The sequence below is a fragment of the Elephantulus edwardii genome, unplaced genomic scaffold (genome assembly GCF_000299155.1).
Source record: "Elephantulus edwardii isolate Elephantulus edwardi_28Jun2011 unplaced genomic scaffold, EleEdw1.0 scaffold00017, whole genome shotgun sequence".
NCBI lineage: Eukaryota > Metazoa > Chordata > Mammalia > Macroscelidea > Macroscelididae > Elephantulus > Elephantulus edwardii.
The window spans coordinates 29,350,468-29,369,136 of record NW_006399767.1 but is presented as its reverse complement, the minus strand read 5'-3'; the positions used below and the strand labels follow the sequence as shown (position 1 = coordinate 29,369,136).

General features: G+C 40.6%; 1 protein-coding gene across 1 annotated transcript; it reads right to left on the bottom strand.

Annotated features, from left to right (window-relative positions):
* Positions 1–7,268: 7,268 nt before the first annotated feature.
* Positions 7,269–10,670, bottom strand: LOC102870065 (HLA class II histocompatibility antigen, DM alpha chain-like). Its single transcript, XM_006882199.1, has 4 exons — positions 10,583–10,670; positions 8,598–8,882; positions 7,738–8,016; positions 7,269–7,504 (listed from the first exon to the last, which is right to left on the bottom strand). The coding sequence occupies exons 1-4, from the start codon at positions 10,668–10,670 to the stop codon at positions 7,269–7,271; spliced, it is 888 nt and encodes a 295-aa protein (XP_006882261.1).
* Between the last annotated feature and the right edge of the window lie 7,999 nt (positions 10,671–18,669).

Genomic DNA, 18,669 nt, shown 5'->3' with positions numbered 1-18,669 from the left:
GGGGAGAGAAGAGACAAGAAAAGAAGAGGAGAAAAGACCTCCAGATACAGAGAACCAGAAGAAATATATCAATGAGGCGCAACTTGAACAACTATGGAAGAAAATGCAAAAGATGAAAGAATTTAAACTATAGATAAAGAGGTACAAGAACTTTAAAAAATCATCACAAGACAGAGGGTACAATCAGCACAGTACTGGAAATAACAGAAATGCATGAAACTGTAATCCAGAAAATTAAGACCAAAATGGCAGAAGTTTTCAACATGCTGGAGGGACAAAAATGTAGAAGAGAAGAGATGGAACAGAGTCAGTGAGCTAGAAGACAGGAAAAGACCACGGTTTGGATTGGGCGTACCCTTCTTCTTTAACCTGACATCCCTCCTCATCAGTGCTTTGGAGAGGCCTTTGACAGTGGGTTTTCCCAATAAAACATGTCTTTTGATTTGATTGCTGGTGCCAACGGTGTTGATTGTGGTTCCAAACAAGATGAAATCACCAACAATTCAGTCTTTTCTCTATATATCATGATGTTGCCTATTTGCTGACGGTAAGGATTTTTTTTTCTTGATGATGCCATAATAGGAATCATAAAATCTTCTCCTACCACAATTGAATGAAACTAGAGATCACTAGCAGAAGAAAAACTGAAAAATTTAAAAATATGTGGAAAGTAAACAACCATTGGGAGGAAGAAGAAATCAAAACAGAATTAAGATAAAAAATACAAAGTTTTCCTTTTAATGTGCACAATATACAAAAGCCTATTGGCTACAGAATGTAGCCAATGTAGCACTGAGAGGGAAAATTATAGTTGCAAATGCCTACATTGAAAAGGAAGAAATAATCCAAATTAATATCTAACTTTACACCTTAGGGAACTAAAATAAAGAAACGAAAGGCCTAATAATGAAAAATAAGAAAAATAACTGCCTTAAAAATTGACAAACCAATAGAACTGAATCATTCAGAGATAAATTCACAATACAGAGGCTTTTGAATAAATAGAATATTTCAGTAAATGGTATTAAAAAGATATATTAACTATTTGGAGGAAAAGAAAATTGAATTCTTATTAACCCTATATTTAAAAATTTCAGATCAATAGAGACTTAAGTGTTAAAGGGGAAAATAATACTAATATAGTAAAATTTTATACACGTACATTGTTGTTAAGTGTCATTGAGTCGTAGACAACTCATAGAGACCCTATGAGCGAAAGACCTGAACACTTGTATAACTTTCATCATTTCTCCAAGTTCATAGAGTTTCTAGAGGCAAGCTATTTTGAAAGTGGATTCCACTCCTGCTTCCAAGCCTGTTTTAATCTGGGAGCTCCACCAAACAATGTCTACCATGGGTAACCATTATCACATTTGATATATCAGTGTCACAGTATTGAGCATCACAGCAACCACGAGTTACCTCTGTACAGTAAATGGACAGGCCAGGGCTATACCACTTAGAAGAATGTTTGACCAAAACCAATTAAAACCAGGCCTGAGGGCCACAGATTAAAATCACCCACCTTTGCCTTGGTAGCATCATTTTCTGTCCACTAGGCCAGCAGACCTCTCTCTATGTCGTTGTTGTTAAGTGCCATCAAGGCGTAGACTACTCATAGCGACTCTATGAATGAAAGGCCTAAACACTTGTATAACTTACCCAGATAAAAATAAATCAATGCCTTCTTTTTTTAGCCAACTTATTCATTAGAAAAGAAAGAGTTGTCTTACATATAAGTCCTTTTCTTTTCTTTCAAATTATGTCACTCACTCTCACTCTCATTGCCCTCAAGTTGGAATCAGAGTTATAGCTGATTCTCCAGAGCGTTTTCAGAGACTAAATCAATGGAAAGAGAATGCTCATCTTTCTCCGGTGGAGCAGCTGATGGATTCAAACTATCTTCCCTTGGGTTGGCAGCACAACTCCCTAACTAGTAGGGCACTTGTAGTTGTTGTTATGTGCTGTTGAGTTGGAATCAACTCATAGCTGACACTCTAGTGGGTTTTCAGTGGCTATAAATTTCAGGGAAGGAGATCACTCATCTGAGAAAATCATGCCCTGGATCAGGCATACCTTAGTCTCTAAGCTGGCATTGTTGCTCTTTAGCACTCTGGAGAGGTCCCTGGCAGTAGACTTTACTAAAGCAACACATCTTTGCAGATTTTACTAAAGCAACTTATCTTTTTATTTCCTGACTGCTAGTACCAAGAGTATCAATTGTGGATCTGAGCAAGATGAAATTGTTAACCACTTCAGTCTTTTCTCTATCTACCATGGTGTTGCCAATTGGCCTGGTGGTGAGGATTTTTGTTTTCTTGATGTTTAGATGCAATCCCTATCAAAGACTACAGTCCTTGACCTTCTGCACCGAACACTTTTAATCTTCCTCAGTTTCAGTGAACAAGGTTGTATCATCTCCATAATGAAGGTTACTAATGAGTTTTCCTCCAATCCTGATGCCACATTCTTCTTCATAAAGTCTAGCCTCTAGGATGATCTAATCTGCATATAGATTGAAAAAAGGTATGGAGAAAGATTATAGCCCTGCCACACTTGTTTCTTTCTTTTGAACCATACAGGATTCTTTTGCTCTGTTCATATGACAGCTCCCTGGTCTAGCTAGGTATAGGTTTCCCATTAGTAGTTCTATTAATATATTATAAAAATGTGATTTTAAATTTTTTAATTAAATTTATTAGTGTCGTGTACTAGACTGAAATTCATAGCTGGCCCTCCAAAAAGTTTTAAGAGGCAATTAATCCCAAGGAGGAGATTGCCCATCTTTTCCCCCAGAGGAGCTGTACCTCTGTGTTGCCAGCACACGTCCTTACCACTAAGCCACCATAGTTCCTGTGAATCACAAGCTCAATAAAAACTGTTGCAGGAATTTGTTTGTCTCTTTATAATGTCTTTATTTCTAAAGTTTTATATACTGAAGTTGATAAAACACTTTCAAAATCTTGTTGCTGAAAAATTAAGCATGGCCTTATCCCTGTACATTCGAGCAAAATTTGTAACTTACTGTCTTAGCGTTAAAAGAGCTTTCTTAAGATCATAAAATCTCAGGCCAAAGTGGTTTTGACTTTCAAAATGACATTATTCTATTCAGGGAAGAACTGAATTTGACTGATGGTCAGCAGAGTGGAAATAAGGCATTCACAACAGCTGTACTGGCTGCAATCACTGTCTAGAATATAACAAAAATCCCCATGAATTCACAAGAAAAACTAGATAATGCCATTTTTATATGGACAAGACATGAATCAGCAATTTACAAAAGGAAAAAAGCCTATGAAAAAGTGTCCAACTTCTTTAGCAATGAGAGAAAGACAAATTAAAACAACAATTGACACCATTTTATACCCATCAGATTATCAGTATTTGTAAAGTAAAGGAACTATCTTACTATATTAGGTATTATTGGCGTTACAGGAGTCCAGAATAAGAGCTGCACTGCAAAGTGGTCTGGGGGTGGGGGTGGGGAACTGTATGACAATGAAAGAACTTTTTTCCCAAAGAAAACAATCCGTAGGGGGGAGGGAGGAAAATGTGCAACAATGAACGATTGGAAAGCAAGTTCTTTATAAACTTCCATTAAAATCTCAATTAAAAAAGAAAGAGAAAAACAGCTGTTGAAAAACCTATAAAAATGTAAACTATTTATGGTCCCTGAATTATGGAAATTCAGAATGGTTGGGTACATAATTAATTAACTGATTAATACACAAAAAAAGACATACTATATGCTTAAGAGTAAAATTTCAAGTTAATTCAGTAAAGATTGGTTAGGGCTGAAGGGGTGAGGACAGGTTCATGAAAGAGGTTGAATCTGAGTTGTACGTGATTCAGGCTACAGTCTTCTTAATTGCCTGTTATGCATCAGAGAGCTAGACAATGAATAAAGATGACAAAAGAAGAATTGATTGCCTTTGAGTTGTGGTGCTGGAGAAGAGTACTGAATACCCCATGGACTGACTAAAGAGCAAACAGGTATGTCTTGGGAAAAGTGCAGTCTGAATGCTCTTTGGAGGCAAGGATGATGAAGCTTTGACTTTCATATTTTAGGCATGTGGCTAGGTAAGGCTGTTCCTTGGAAAAGGACATCATGCTTGGAAAGAAAATCAGTAAAGGAGAGCAAGAACCCCAGTGAGATTTAGCAACAGGCTCTACAGTCTCAGAGATGATGAGGATGACAAGGTTGGAACAGGTTTCAAAATGACTATTCATTGGGTCACTATGAGTCATACTCAACCCGATGGCACCTAACAACAATAGAGTTGGTTAAGACTGGAATAAGCTGAGCCAAAGAAAACATCTTGGTGAGAGGAAAAAAATATAGGCACAATATCATTCTCAAGGAAGAAGAATGAAATAGATAAAGTAATGAACAACATTACTGCTAGGGAAGGAAAGTGGGCAATACTTTTAATTAGCAGAGTGACACCAAACTAGAGGATCTTGAATGCTTCTGTTTACCTGATCAGAAAATATCTACTCTATGCCCATTTTTTTTAAACTGGTGAAGAACATGAAACCCAAAGAGGAAAAGTGACTTGCTTGAGGTCATACAGCACAAAGAAACAGTTTTTAGAGGCAAGGACTTTGAAACTTCATCTCACATATTCTGTGTGTGTACTGTCAAATCAGATCTGACTGGTACAGAAGGAGATTGTCCCTCCTTCTCCAGCAGAGCATCTGGTGGATTTGAACTGCATACCTCTGGGATTGCAGTGCAGCTTCTTGCCACTAGGCCATCAGAGCTCTCACAATCTCACATATTTTGGACATATCAGGAGGGTTAGGAAAGGTGAAGTGTCAGAAAAAGAGAGAGGAAGACCCTTAACAAAATGGACTGGCACAGTGGCACAGAGACCATAATAATGGTCTCACACAATTTAGAGACTGGGAGGTGGATCAGGACAGAGAAAAGTTCAGATCTGCTTTTCACTGGGTTGCTATGAGTCATAGTTGACTGGATGGCATCTAACAACAACAACAGATTTGAATGGCTGTAAATCTTAGGATAAAGTGGGAAATAAAATCAGGAAAACAAATCACAAGGGATGCATCTAAAATGATGTCATGAGGAAAACAAATAAAAATATCTCCAAGGAAGAAAATACAATATTTGAAGGTAGAGTCAAAATAGGCACCCAGGAAGAGACAGAAGTCAATAAATAGTGCTTTCAAGTTCTCTTCTGGAAATCCAACAATAGTGGTAACACTGCATAAGTTATCAAGTACCATTCCTATGTGCCAAATTCTGTTCTAAGCATGCTAGAGAGACTAACTCATTTAAACTTTACAACTGTCTTATAAGGTAAACACCATTGTTATGATCATCATTTTACAGAAAATGAAACTAAGCCACAGAGAGGTTAAATAATTTGTTGAAGGGCACGTAACTAAAAACTGACAATTATTATTTAATCCCCTTTAGGATGGTTTGAGAGTTCATACTTGTTAACTAGTACACATGTTATTAAAATTAGTTTGTTCAGAGGAGGAATCAACTCCTGCAAAGAATTTGTTGTCTTCTCTAGCCTGGGATTTTTTTTTTTTAATTTTTATTAGACTCTTTATATTGTGAAAAACAGAGACTCTCTCACCAAAATAAGTTCATTGTATCACCCTTAATGTTACCACTACCTCCAAAGCAACTTATACATCCTAGGGAAAACAAAAAACAAAGCAATCTGTCATGCATTTCATGTTCTTCCCACTCCACTATCTGTCCCAGGAGAGGAGTCATAAACCTCCTTGGATGGTTCATATAGGGCATAGAACATATTTGCAAGGACTCTGCCCTTCCAGGCTACTCCCATTGCACTTCAGGATCTTGATTATATTGTTTGCACAGAATAATATAACTGGACTTTTATTTCACCCATTCTTAACTCCTATTTCCTAGTTACAGTGAGAGTTGAAAGAAGTTAGTTATACTTTCCTTAAGGCAGCCTATATAGTTGTCATGTGCCTGTCAAGTTCGAACAACTCACAGCTGACCCTTCTGCAGATTTTCAGTAATTGTAAATCACATGGGAGGAGATTGCTCAACTTTTTCCCTCGAAGCACCTGATAGGCTTGAGCCACATTCCTTTGTGTTGGCAGCACAGCTCCTTACCACTAGGCCACCAGAGCTCCCTAACCTACACTAGTCAAAGTACTTTCACAAACAGCTTTTGTAAAGTGAAAAATAACCCATCCCATCCCACCTCATTTTGTCCCCAAAAAGGCAATAATTTTGTGAGTAGGTTATAAAAAATAACTACATCTTTATTTTTCATATATATTTATATCTATTTTACAATCCATATACAAGGGTAAAAGCGATCATACTTAGTCCAGAAGCAACAACTCTGCTGAAGAATTTGGGTGTTTCCTCATTTCCTTCTCTAACATGGCAAAAGCTGTATTCAGCTTAAGATATGTTGAATATGAAATGACAACTCACTCCAGTAGGGATACTAAGAAACAAATATTTCAATTAAGAGAAAAGCCACACAGATTAATAAATGGGATTTATTGCCTTGATGTGGGCAGAGGTGTAGTCATGATAAATGGATCCTGTGAGGCTCTCCTGGATGCCTGGCACAAGGACAACAGAGTCCTCAGCTTAGAAACCTCACATCTTCTTTCACCTCCCCAGAGAAGTCCAGGATTCCAGGGATTTCTGCTCTGAGAAGGCAAGATCCTGGCAGAAGCATAAGAAACCAGAACACTCCTTGCCTGGATGGCCAAAGCTGTTAGCAGTCAGGCTCTGGTCTGGAAGAATCAGTCTGAAGAGGGAGAGAGGAATTCATGAAAGTTATCAGGGAGATCATCTCATCAAAGGTCCTTCCGAGCTCCCAGTCCACCCCTAAATAGGTTAGTCTCGCTTTGTTCCTAAATCATCTGCAAGGACCTTTCCTACAGCTCTTCATTTCACTCCTGAGACAGTATATAGTAACTGTATACACCCACATCCATACATATGTACAGATAAGGGAGTTCTTGTGGTATAGTAGAAGGGAATTGCACCGCTAACCCAAAGGCCAAGTCTTTCTGGTAGTTTGAATCTGGCACTATCTTCAAAGGTGAAAAATGGGCAGTCTTGTTCCATGTGATTTACAGCCAGCCTCAGAAACCCAGTGGAGGGCCAGCTATAAGTCAGTGGCGGCTCAGCAACAATAAGTTGGAGTTTTGTATATGTATAATCAAGTGCCCAAATAAGCAGATGTGCCCCAAAGTAGCTTATACAGGCCTCCACACACAAAGTTTGAAGGTCACTTTATGTCTTCCCCCATGCCACGGAATAACCTGTCTTCCTCCATATACAGCACTGTGTCTAGCTCCCAGGGCTCGCTCACACCTTTCCAGTGCTTTAACATACCCCTTGAACAAGGCCTTCTGAAGTAGATGATGAGAATAGTACCCACAATGATGCCCAGCAGACCTAAGCCAAAGGCCACACCACACAGCACATTCTCTAGAAGATCTGAAGGAAGAGCATTCTGGGGCACTAGAGAAAAAGAGAAGCAGGTCAATTTGGAGACATAGTTAGGAAGCCTTTCGCCCAGCAGAATAGCATAGGTATCTAGGATGACAAAGAAGAAACTGAATATTGGAAAACTAAAGTTGACTTACAGCAAGAGTGGCCTAAATTGGTTCTGAGAAGAGAAAGAACCCTCCCTCCCACAGGTCTATCCTTTTTGTCCCTGAGAAGAGCCAGGCTTCCAGCAAGAAGGACCTCACCCCAAAAGGCAATCGCAGTGTAGCGGTCAATCTCATGAGTCACAATGCAGGAGAAAAGATCAAAGGGTTCCGGTGTGAAGTTTAAATAAGAAAAGGCCTGGAAACTCAGTTCATCATTTGATGAGACAAAGGTGTGTCCAACTCCTTCCAGAGAGACCGAATGATGCTGCCAGCTCACGGACAATGTGGGTGGGAAGAGATTACTGACAAAACAGACCAGTGTGTTGGGCTTGCCGAACTCCAGGGGCTTCAGCGTGAACACTTCAACAACAGGAAACCCTAGTGGAGATTGAGGTAGAAGAGAAAGGGATACGTTTAGACATTGTCTGTGTCACACGGAGGTGAGGGGAGGGAGGAATCAGTAGGGAGGGACTTTGGGAGGCAGAGATGAGAGAGGAGCTGGGACCCTGAATAAAGGAAAAATCAGAGCTGGACATAGAGGCAGAGCCAGACCAATCTGGTTTCTGCCACTGTGACTTACTATCATCCTTCCTGTCCAGACCTCACAGTGACATCTAATTCTATTTTTCATTAAAATGCAGGCATGTCATCAAAGACTTCTATTTTCCCCTTCCATCTTGCTAAGCATAGCAACACAAATGTTAATATCTATGATTAATCAGTAGCCATCAACTGATCATTACTGAATTCACGAAGTTCAATATATAGTTTTGAATGCCTACTATGTGCTAGATACTTGTCTTGAAGACATAGAATGCTGACTGAGACTGGTGGAAATATAAACGTTTGAGGGGAGGACCAGAAAGCTTTAAAGATGGAGAGCTGGCATAGAGGGGAATAAGATTAATGAGGTTGAGAATGCCAGAACCCCCACCCTGCACCCATGCCCCTGGTCTAACCTCTGGACACTGGAATTTCCCCAACAAGCCGTGGGCCTATTTGCTGGATCATCCCCTGGCAAAATTCTTTGTCAAAAGAAATGGCAGAGGCATCTCCCTCATCCTTAGCCCAGTCAGCGAATTCAGCCAGGCGAGGCAAGCGGGTGTTCTGGCTAAAGTCGTAGGAGAAAAGCTGGTCTTCATCGTAGCTTTCAGAGAGTCCCAGGCTTGGATACCCATCCTGGCAGTACACTGTGTGCAGGAACGTGTGGTTCTGCAGGTTGTCTTTCCACACTGTAGTAGGAGCTGCAAATGAAATGGAGAAGGAGGGAGGGCTCCTGGAAGTAGGAGTCAGCTCGTTTTTTAGCTTAGAAAACAGAAAGATCTGCCTCAGGAAAGGGAGCAGGGTGAACGATTGGTGGGATTATATGCCTCTGTGTCTGTTTTCTAGGCTTCTCTTCCCAATAGAGAGAACTTTAGTGGCCTACAAGTAGGGAGTTGTGTGTCAACTCAAAGGTGGGAGATTTGAATTCACTAGCAACTCTTTGGGAGAAAGATAGAAAATCTCCTTCTGTACAACTGAAACCTCTGAAAACCCACTGGAGGGTCACCTATGAATCAGTGCTGACTTAACAGTAACAAGAGTCTCTCAATGGAGAGAAGAGGCACAGAAGATCTCTCCAAACTCGCCGTTCACATAACAAGGTCAAATATTCTAACTGCTTCTAAAGTGACAGATTCAGTCACTATATTAGATATGTGGTTTGTGCATTGCCCAAAGGAATAGAGTCAAGGAAATAAGTGGAGGCTGAAATCTAGCTTGCACTCTGTCCACCTAGCCATGCATCTTAGCACAGGGCTCCATCCTCCCTAAGAAAACATTGTTAGCTACCACTGAGGCAACCCCCAATTCATGGTGATTCCGTATGCAACTGAATCGGGCTGTTATGATCCATAGGGGTTTTTTATTGCCTGATTTTCAAAAGCATATCACCCAGTTTTTCTCTCTGGTCAACTTGAGTTTGGACACTCCACTGAAACATGTTCAGCACTGTAGTAAGACACAACCCTCAACCAACAGATGAGTGATGACTAAACTTGAGGAGAATTAGCCAGGAATGGAGACTCAGTTTCCTGCATAAAAAGTGGGATTCTACCACTGAACCAACACTACCCCCTCAAAGGGAACACCTTGTCTAATCCACATGTGGCCACCATATCGACTTGTGAAGGCCCTGGAGAGATTACTCATTCTGAGAAGAGATAGGAAGAATAGTTATAGCATCTCAAGACACAAATGACACTGTCCCACTCTACCCCAAGACATCGCTGTACTCTAGTCTGCAGGTTTTTCTTTAGCCCTTTCATTTAGCATCAGGTCTCTGAAAATCTCTCCCCTTATCTCAGCACTAATGCCTAGCAATCACAGGACTGGGGAAGTGATTGCTCTAGCTAGAGGAAATAATCCCATGGTGGAAACCTCAGACATGACTGTTCCCAGCCAACAGGGAGGTCTCTAAGCAAAACCCAGAATAATGCATATTCAGAGTATAAGGAAACCTTGGAGATTATTTTTCCCCTTTTGCTTCCATCCATTGCAGAGAAAGAAATGAAGTATAATGAAGTTAAACTATCTCAAAAATCCCAAGTTAGCCTGATGCCAAGAGTACAATGTAGAAATAACATTTGTTCAAATATCCTCATTCTACTACTTTCTAACTCTGTGGACGTGAACAAGACATCTAGAATTTTTACGTCTTCTTTTCTTTATTATAAAGTGCATGTCATAATTTCTGCTTTCAGAGATCTTCTTAAATTGAGTAACATGTAAAGTATCTCTGACATTGTTTGCAATCCATGAAGTTACTTTCTCAATTCTGTTGTTTTCTCTGCTATCATAGTATTTCCACCCTTTTTACAGCACAACAACTCTTCAAATGCTGCAAGTCTGTCTCCTTAGGTTCTAAGCCTGACAGAATTGAAGCAAGGGGAAGATAGCACCATACCTTCAGGGGTGGCCCAGGAGTGGGGCAGCAGGCACAGAAATTGCAGCAGTACTAGCAGCACAGCTCCTTGGTTCTGCTCATGATCCATATCTTCACACCAAACAGTGGTCTCTGAGCTATCAATCCAGCGGACCCAGGTGCCCAAACTTCCTATCCAGAGGGTAACCTTACATCATGTTCTGTCAGCGCACTCCCAATAGTTGCCTTTATCCTTTTGGCTAAACGAATCACAGGCGTGAACAGTGTTGCATCATCAGTTGCTAGGGAAAGGTCTTCAGCCAGCAATCTCTCAAAGACTTGATTCTTTCAGCAGGCCAGGGTGTGATGTGTAGCTAGGGTTGACAGACCAGTGGAGAAATGCCTGCCTCCTGGTGGAGTTCCCTCTTCGGTGTCTGGCAGCCTCAACCTGCAAGTAGACCAAAAAACTCTCCAGAGCAGTGTCTCCTAGTGGCAGAATTCTGCAGTGTTGTTATTGTAGTTAGGTGTCGTCAAGGTAACTATGACTCATAGCTACCCTACATACATTAGATCTGAATCTTGCTCTATCCTGTGCCATCCTCATGGTCTCTGATATGCCCGAGCTCATTATTATAGTCACTGTGTAAATCCATATTTTTGAGGGTCTTCCTTTCTCTGACCCTCCACCTTTCCCAAAATGATGTCCCTTTCCAAAGGGCATCCTGACAACATGCTGGCATGTCCTCCTGACAATGCACCCAAACCATATGAGACAAAGCTTCACCATCCTTGCCTGGATGCTATTCCTCCAAGACAGACCTGTTTGTTCTTTTTGCAGTCCATGGAATATTCCATATTCTTTTCTAACACCACAACTCAAAGGTATTGATTCTTTCTCTGACATCTTTAGTCAATTGTCTAACTTTCAGATGCATTGGTAATAATTGAAATGGCTTGAATAAGGTGCACCTTAATATTTAAACTGACAGTAGACTTTTCCAATGTAACACATCTTTTAATTTCTTGACTGTGGCTATTCTGGGTGTCAAATGTGGATCCAAATAAAAGAGAAATGTTGACTTCAATCTTTTCTCCATCTACCGTGATGTTGCATACTGGTCCAGTAGTGAGAATTTTTTTTCTTGATGTTGAGATGTAACAAGAATTTAAGACTGTAGTCTTAGATCTTCTGCAGTAAGTTAGTCAAGCCTTCTTCACTTTCAGCAGGCAAAGTTGTGACACCTACATAACAAGGTTGTTGATGTGTCTTTTTCCAATCCTGAAACCAACTTGTTCTTCATATAGTCCAGCTTCTCAAATGATTTATTCATCAAACAGATTGAATAGGTATGGAGAAAGGATACAACCCTGTTGCACACCTTCCCTGATTTTTCAACCATGCATTCCCTTGCTCTGTTTGGACAACATCTTCTTGGTCTAGGTATAGGTTTTTCATGAGCACAATTAAATGTTCTGGGATTTCCATTCTTCTCAATGTGAGCCATAACTTGTTATGACCTACACAGTCAAATACCTTTGCAGAGTCAATAGAGCTCAAATAGACATTCTTCCGGTATTCCCTGCTTTCAGCCAGGATTGTTCTGACATCAATAACGACTCAGAATTGACTCATAGCTGATCCTCCAGTGGATTTTCAGGGACTGTACATCACACAGGAAGAGATTGCCCAATTTTTTTTTACAGAGCTGCTGGTTATTCAAACCGCCTGCCTTTAAGTTGTCAGTTCAGCTCCTTAGCACTAAGCCACCAGTCTAGAAGAGCCAATGAATAAATAATTACACAATGATGCAAAGAATTAAAATCATTCACCCTAGAATTCCATACCACTGAGTACATCTGGGATTGTAGTGACCAGGTAGGACAAAATAGAACTACTCAATAGACTTCGTAAGACCACACATCTTTACAGAAGCAGACTAGAATGCCTCTTCATCTTTCTCCCACGTAGTAACCGATGAAGTTAAACCTCAAACCTTTTTATTTACCAGATAAATTTTTAACCATCTTAGGATGGCTTTTAAAATTCAGGTGGGTTATACTCAAGGTCATTTTTTTATGCTCATGTATTTCCTTTAATTTTCTTCCACTTCAATTTGAATTTCCATACGAACAATCGATGGTCTCTTCCAAAATTTGCTCCTGACGTTTTTCTGAATAATGATACTGAGATTCTTCACTGTCTCTGCCCACAAATCGTCCATTTGATTCCTATATACTCTGTTACGTGGGATCCATGTATATACCCAACATTTATGTTGTTGTTGTTGTTATGTGCCGTCGAGTCTTTTTTGACTCGTAGCAACCCTATGTACAACAACCCTAAACCCTGCTCTATCCTGTGCCAATTTCATTGCCTCTGACACACCCATCCGGATTACTCCAGTCACTGAATCAATCCACCTCATAGAGGGTCTTCCCCTCCTGCGCTGTCCCTCCACCCTACCAAGCATGATGTCCCTCTCCAAAGACCTGTCTCTCCTTACAACATGTCCAAAGTATGTCAGACGAAGCCCCAGAATCCTTGCCTCCAAGGAGTAGCCTGGTTTAACCCTCTCTAAGACGAATCTGTTTGTTTTCTTGGCAGTCCATGGTACACTCAATACTCTTCTCCAGCACCACAGCTCAAAGGCGTCAATTCTCCTTCTGTCCTCCCTAGTCATTGTCCAGCTCTCTGATGCATAACAAGTGATTGCAAAAACCATGGCCTGTATCAGGCGCACCTTAGTCTCCAGAGAGACACCATTGCTCTTGAGTACTTTAGAGAGGTCCCTAACAGCAGACTTTCCCATCGCAAAAAACCAACATTTATAGTTTTTAAATAAAAAGATGTTGCGAAGAATAAGGTCATTTTCCTTATAAAATTCTATTTTGCGCTTTCTAGCCTCATTTCTGTCACTAAAGCCAATTGTCCAACTATTAGTCCTTCTTCTTTATATCCAGTGTTTGCATTCTAGTCACCAATTATTATTAGTGCATCTTGATAGCATGTTTAATAAATTTCAGACTGTAGAAACTGGGAGAAATCTTTGATTTCATCAACTTTGGCATTAGTAGTTGACACATAAGTTTGGATAATAGTCATATAAGCATGTCTTCCTTGTTTTCATACCAATGTTCTTTTATCACTGATAGCACTGTACTTCAGGATAGATCATGAAATTTCTTCTTGACAGTGAATGAGACACCATTCCTCTTCAATTTGTCAGCATGGCAGATCATATGATTGTATGACTTAGTCTGTTTTAGTCTAGAAGCTCTTTTGAAATCTGTCCACTATATAGTAACATGCTAATATTTCACATATCAGTGGCATAACATCCAGCATCACAGCAACACTCAAATCAATAGAGTACAATAAACTGATGAACAAGAAATGGAACAGAATTTTGTTGTTGTTATGTGCCATAGAGTAACCTGCAACTCATAGCGACCCTATGTACAATAGCTCTGAAGCCTGTCCTATCCTGAGCCAGTCTCAAGGACTCCAACAAACCTACCCTCATTACCTAAGTTGCTGTATCAATCCATCTTATCCAGGGTCTTCCTCTCCGGCTCTGTCTCTCCATCCTTCTGAGGATGTCCTTCTCCAAGAACCAGTCCCTCCTGGCCATGTGGCTAAAGTATGTGAGATAGAGCTTCAAAATCCTAGCCTCCAAAAAGAAACTTGGTTTCACCTTCTCCAAGACAGATTTATTTGTTTTCTTGGAGGTCCACAGTATGTGCAAGACTCTTCTCAAGCATCACAACTCAATATTGTTGTTATGTGCCGTCAAGTCGCCTGCGACTCATAGCGAACCTGTGTACAATAGTCCTTAAACTTGCTCTATCCTGTTCCAAACTTATTGTCTTTGACACCTCCTACCCACATTACCCCAGTCATTTAATCAATCATCTTATCGAGGTCTTCTTCTCCTGCACTGTTCCTCCACTCTCCCAAGCATGATGTCCCTCTCCAAGGACTGGTCCCTCCTTGCAACATGTCCAAACTTTGTCAGATGAAGCTTCAGAATCCTTGCCTCCAAGGAGCAGCCTGGTCTCAGCCTGTCCAGGACGAACCTGTTTGTTCTTCTATTAGTCCATGGTATATTCAATACTCTTCTCCAGCACCACAGCTCAAAGGCATAAATTCTCCTTTTATCATCCCTAGTCACTGCCCAGCTCTCTGGTGCATAGGAAGTGATTGCAAAGATCATGGCCTGTATCAGGTGCACCTTAGTCTCCAGACTGGCATCATTGCTCTTCAGTACTTTGGACAGGTCTCTGACAGCAGACTTTCCCAATGCAATACATCTTTTAATTTCCTGGCTGCTGGTACCAAGAGTGTTGATTGTGGAGGTAAGCAAACTAAAGCTGTTAACAAGCTCAATTTCTCACCATCCATCATGGTGCTGCCAATTGGCCCAGTGATGAGAATCTTTGCTTTCTTAATGTTGAGCTTCAATCCATATTGAAGGCTGCATGCAGTCCTTGATCTTCTGCAGCAAGCACTTCAGATCCTCCTCAGTTTCAGCAAGCAGGGTTATGTCATATGCATAACGCAGATTGTTGATGAGTCTTCCTCCAATCCTGATGCCACATTTCACCTCATAGAGCCCACCCTCCCAGATCATCTGTTCTGCATAAAGATTGAAAAGGTGTGGAGATAAGACACATCCCTGATGTACACCCTTCCCAATTTTGTTGGTTTTGAAAAAAGCTAAACAATTTGACCAGCATAGCGGTGACAGAAGAGGGGTGAAGGAGACATCCCATGATAAACATTAGGCAGATAGACAAAGATCCAAAACATACAGAGCTGGGTTTATTTTGTTTTGTTTTGTTCTTCAGAGCTGTTTTGGAAACACTATGTATTTGCTTGTGAATATTGTTGAGACTGTTCATGTGTCTTATGTGATAAGAGGAATAGAGAGGGTCAAAAGGAGCCAGAGTTTTAGGCAAGAGCCGGGACACATAGGTCTTGGTATACCAAAAGGAAGTTCTGGCTTTCACATAGCAAATGATAGAGATACTAAAACTGGAGACTGACACATCATTTTAAAATTTTATTTTAAAAATGTTCTACTCTTTCAAACAATGGATTGAAGCTTGGAAATCATTGATGTAAAACTGTTGATTGAAGGCTATACTAAGACACATTACAATAAAATAAAAAGATACACATGCACACCACTGTCATGCAGTATTATAACAGTAATTCAGGTGAGAAAGTATAAAGGCCTGAATCATGGACAGAGGATATGAAGTGCGCAGAATACTCAGAGGCTCCTAAATAAAAAAAAAAAACCTAAAAAACCAAACCCTTTGGTCTTGAGTGCATTCCAACTCATAGCGACCCTGCAGGACAGAGTAGCCCTGCCCCATAAGGTTTCCAAGGTTGTATAAATCTTTATAGAAACGGACTACTTCATCTTTGACCACAGCGCTATTGGTAGCTTTGAACTACCAAACTTTTAGTTAGTAGCTAAATGCTTTTAATCACCATAGCTACTTAGGTGATTGTTGCTTTTAGCTTTTGAGTAGGGTCCAATTCTTAGTGACCTTATGGACAACAAAGCAAAACCCTAGCTGATCCTGTATTATCCTCCAGGCTCCTTTGTGCTTAATCAGTCACCGTGTCGATTTGTCCCACTGAAGATCTTTCTCTCTGTCACAAATGCTCTACTTTTCCAAGTATGTAGTCCTTTTGCAGTGACTGGCCCCTCCTAATAATATGCCTCAAGTATGTGAGATGAGGTCTCAGAATTAAAAGAATTTGACTACTGATTAGATGAAGGAAGTGAGGAACTGGAGGAATTATAGGTAATACCTAAGTTTCTAGCTTAGGTAATTTGGTAGGTGTTCATGATGGACTGAATTTAAATAAAAAGAATGCTGTAGAAGCAGGTCTGAAAATGAAGATAATGAGTTCAGTTTTCTATGTGTGGAATTTAAGATGCCAGTGGAGCAGCCAACTGGAGACTTCAGGAGATATATGAGTAAAGGCGTGGGCTAAAGAGCCTAATTTGGGAGTTAACAGCACACATATATAAGTCAGTAACATAAATATTGAGCTCTGGTGGCCTAGTGACAGGAAGCTATGCTTCAATCCCGAAGGCATGCAGTTCGAGGCATACTGAAGAAATCATGGATGATGGCCTAGTGGTAAGGATCTGTGCTGTCAATCCAAACTCATGTGGTTTGAATTCATCAGCTGGGAAATCTCCTCCTTTGAAATTGACTGCCTCTGGAAACTCTCTGGAGGGTTATTTATGAGTCAGTTCTTACCTAAAGGCACATAACAAAAACATGGATTAAAAATCACCCCATATAGTTTGTGCAGAGGGTTCAGGAAGTAAACCAAGAATACAAGCCACATGAACTCAAACCTCAAACCAACTATCATTCAGAATCCAGTCAGGAATATAGATCCATTCTAAGAATGGAAACCGAGAATTTAATATAGAGAATGAGTTACAAAAGTATCAGTAAGACAAGAATTGCAAAAAGGAGAGGAGAGCTGGAGGTAGAGATAGGAAAGAGTTGATATCTGGAAATCAAAAGATGGCAGCACCCCTAAACTGGAGTTGTAAATCTACACCTGCTGCTACCCTGTAGGAAACAACATTATAGTTAGTTATGGATCTGCTGAAAAGGTGTCGTTATGAAGGCTAGAATTGCTGAGATGGTCCTTCCTCCAGGATGGTGGAGTCCAGAATCACTTATTCTTGTTGTTCTTATACCTACTAGGAACTGCCTGCTGGTAACTGATACACTGTTGGACCCTAAAGCAGGAAGATTCTCCATTTTTTTTTCTGTCTTCTGATCTCAAGGAAATACATACCTTGAAGTCTCCCAGCCCTGTTGTTGTTATGTGCCATCAAGTCACCTGTGACTCATAGCGACTCTATGTACAAGAACTCTGAAAACTGCCCTATCCTGAGCCAATCTCACTGACTCTGACACACCTACGCCTATAGCCCCCATAACTGTATCAGTCCATCTCATCCAGGGGTTTTCCTCTCTTGTACTGTCCCTCCACCCTTCCAGGTATGATGTCCTTCTCCAAGGACCAGTTCCTCTTGGCCACATGCCCAAATTATGTGAGACAGAGCTTCAAAATCCTAGCCTCCAAGGAGAAACTGGTTTTACTCTCTCTGTGATAGACTTATTTGTTTTCTTGGTGGTCCATGGTTTGTTCAACACTCTTCTCCAGCACCACAACTCAAAGGCATTAATTCCTCTGTCATCCTTAGTCATTTTCCAGCTCTCTGATACATAGCAAGTAATTGTGAAGACCATGGCCTGGATCAGACACACCTCAGTTTCTAGACTAACAATCATTGCTTCTTAGTACTCAGGAGAGGTCACTGTAGATTTTCCCAATGCAATTCACCTTTTTATTCCTGACTGCTGGTGCTAAGAGTCTTGATTGTGAAACCTAGCAAGTTGTAATTGTTAACAACCTCAATCTCTTCTCCATCTATCATGGTGCTGTCAATTGCCTCAGGGGTGAAAATCTTTGTTTTCTTGATGTCAAGCTTCAAGCCCTAGTGGGATAAATTATAGTTTAGCATGGTAGATGTGGCCCTGAGAAACAACAGACAATAGCTAGTAAATGGAAATACACCAATATGTAAGATTCCAGTGGCAGTGGGAGCACCTGGAAAGTTAAGGAAAGAACAAGAACAAAGCCGTTTTAGAGAAATAAAAAGAGATGTTCCATGAAGGAGAGCAAGTTCAGCACTATCAAATGTGATTGAAAAGTTAGGGAAAACTGCAGTGTCCTTGGATTGGGGAAATTACAAGATGCTTGACAAATTTATTGAGAATAGTTTCAGTGTTGCAGTGGAAGTTGACTCCAGATTGTGGTGGGCTGAGAAGTAAGTGGGAGGTGAGGAAGAAGCTGTCAGTGTATACGCTTTAAATTTTATAGAGCTGAGAAAGAGAAAGACAGAAGGGCTGGGGGAGCAGGCAGTCAGAAAGCTCTTAAAGTGGCAATTAAGTACTCTGATAAATTAATCTATGTGAATATGGTCATCAGTGTAGCAGTTGTTGTTATGTGCCATCGAGTCGCTTGCGACTCATAGCGACCCTATGTACAACAGCCCTAAACTCCGCTCTGTCCTGTG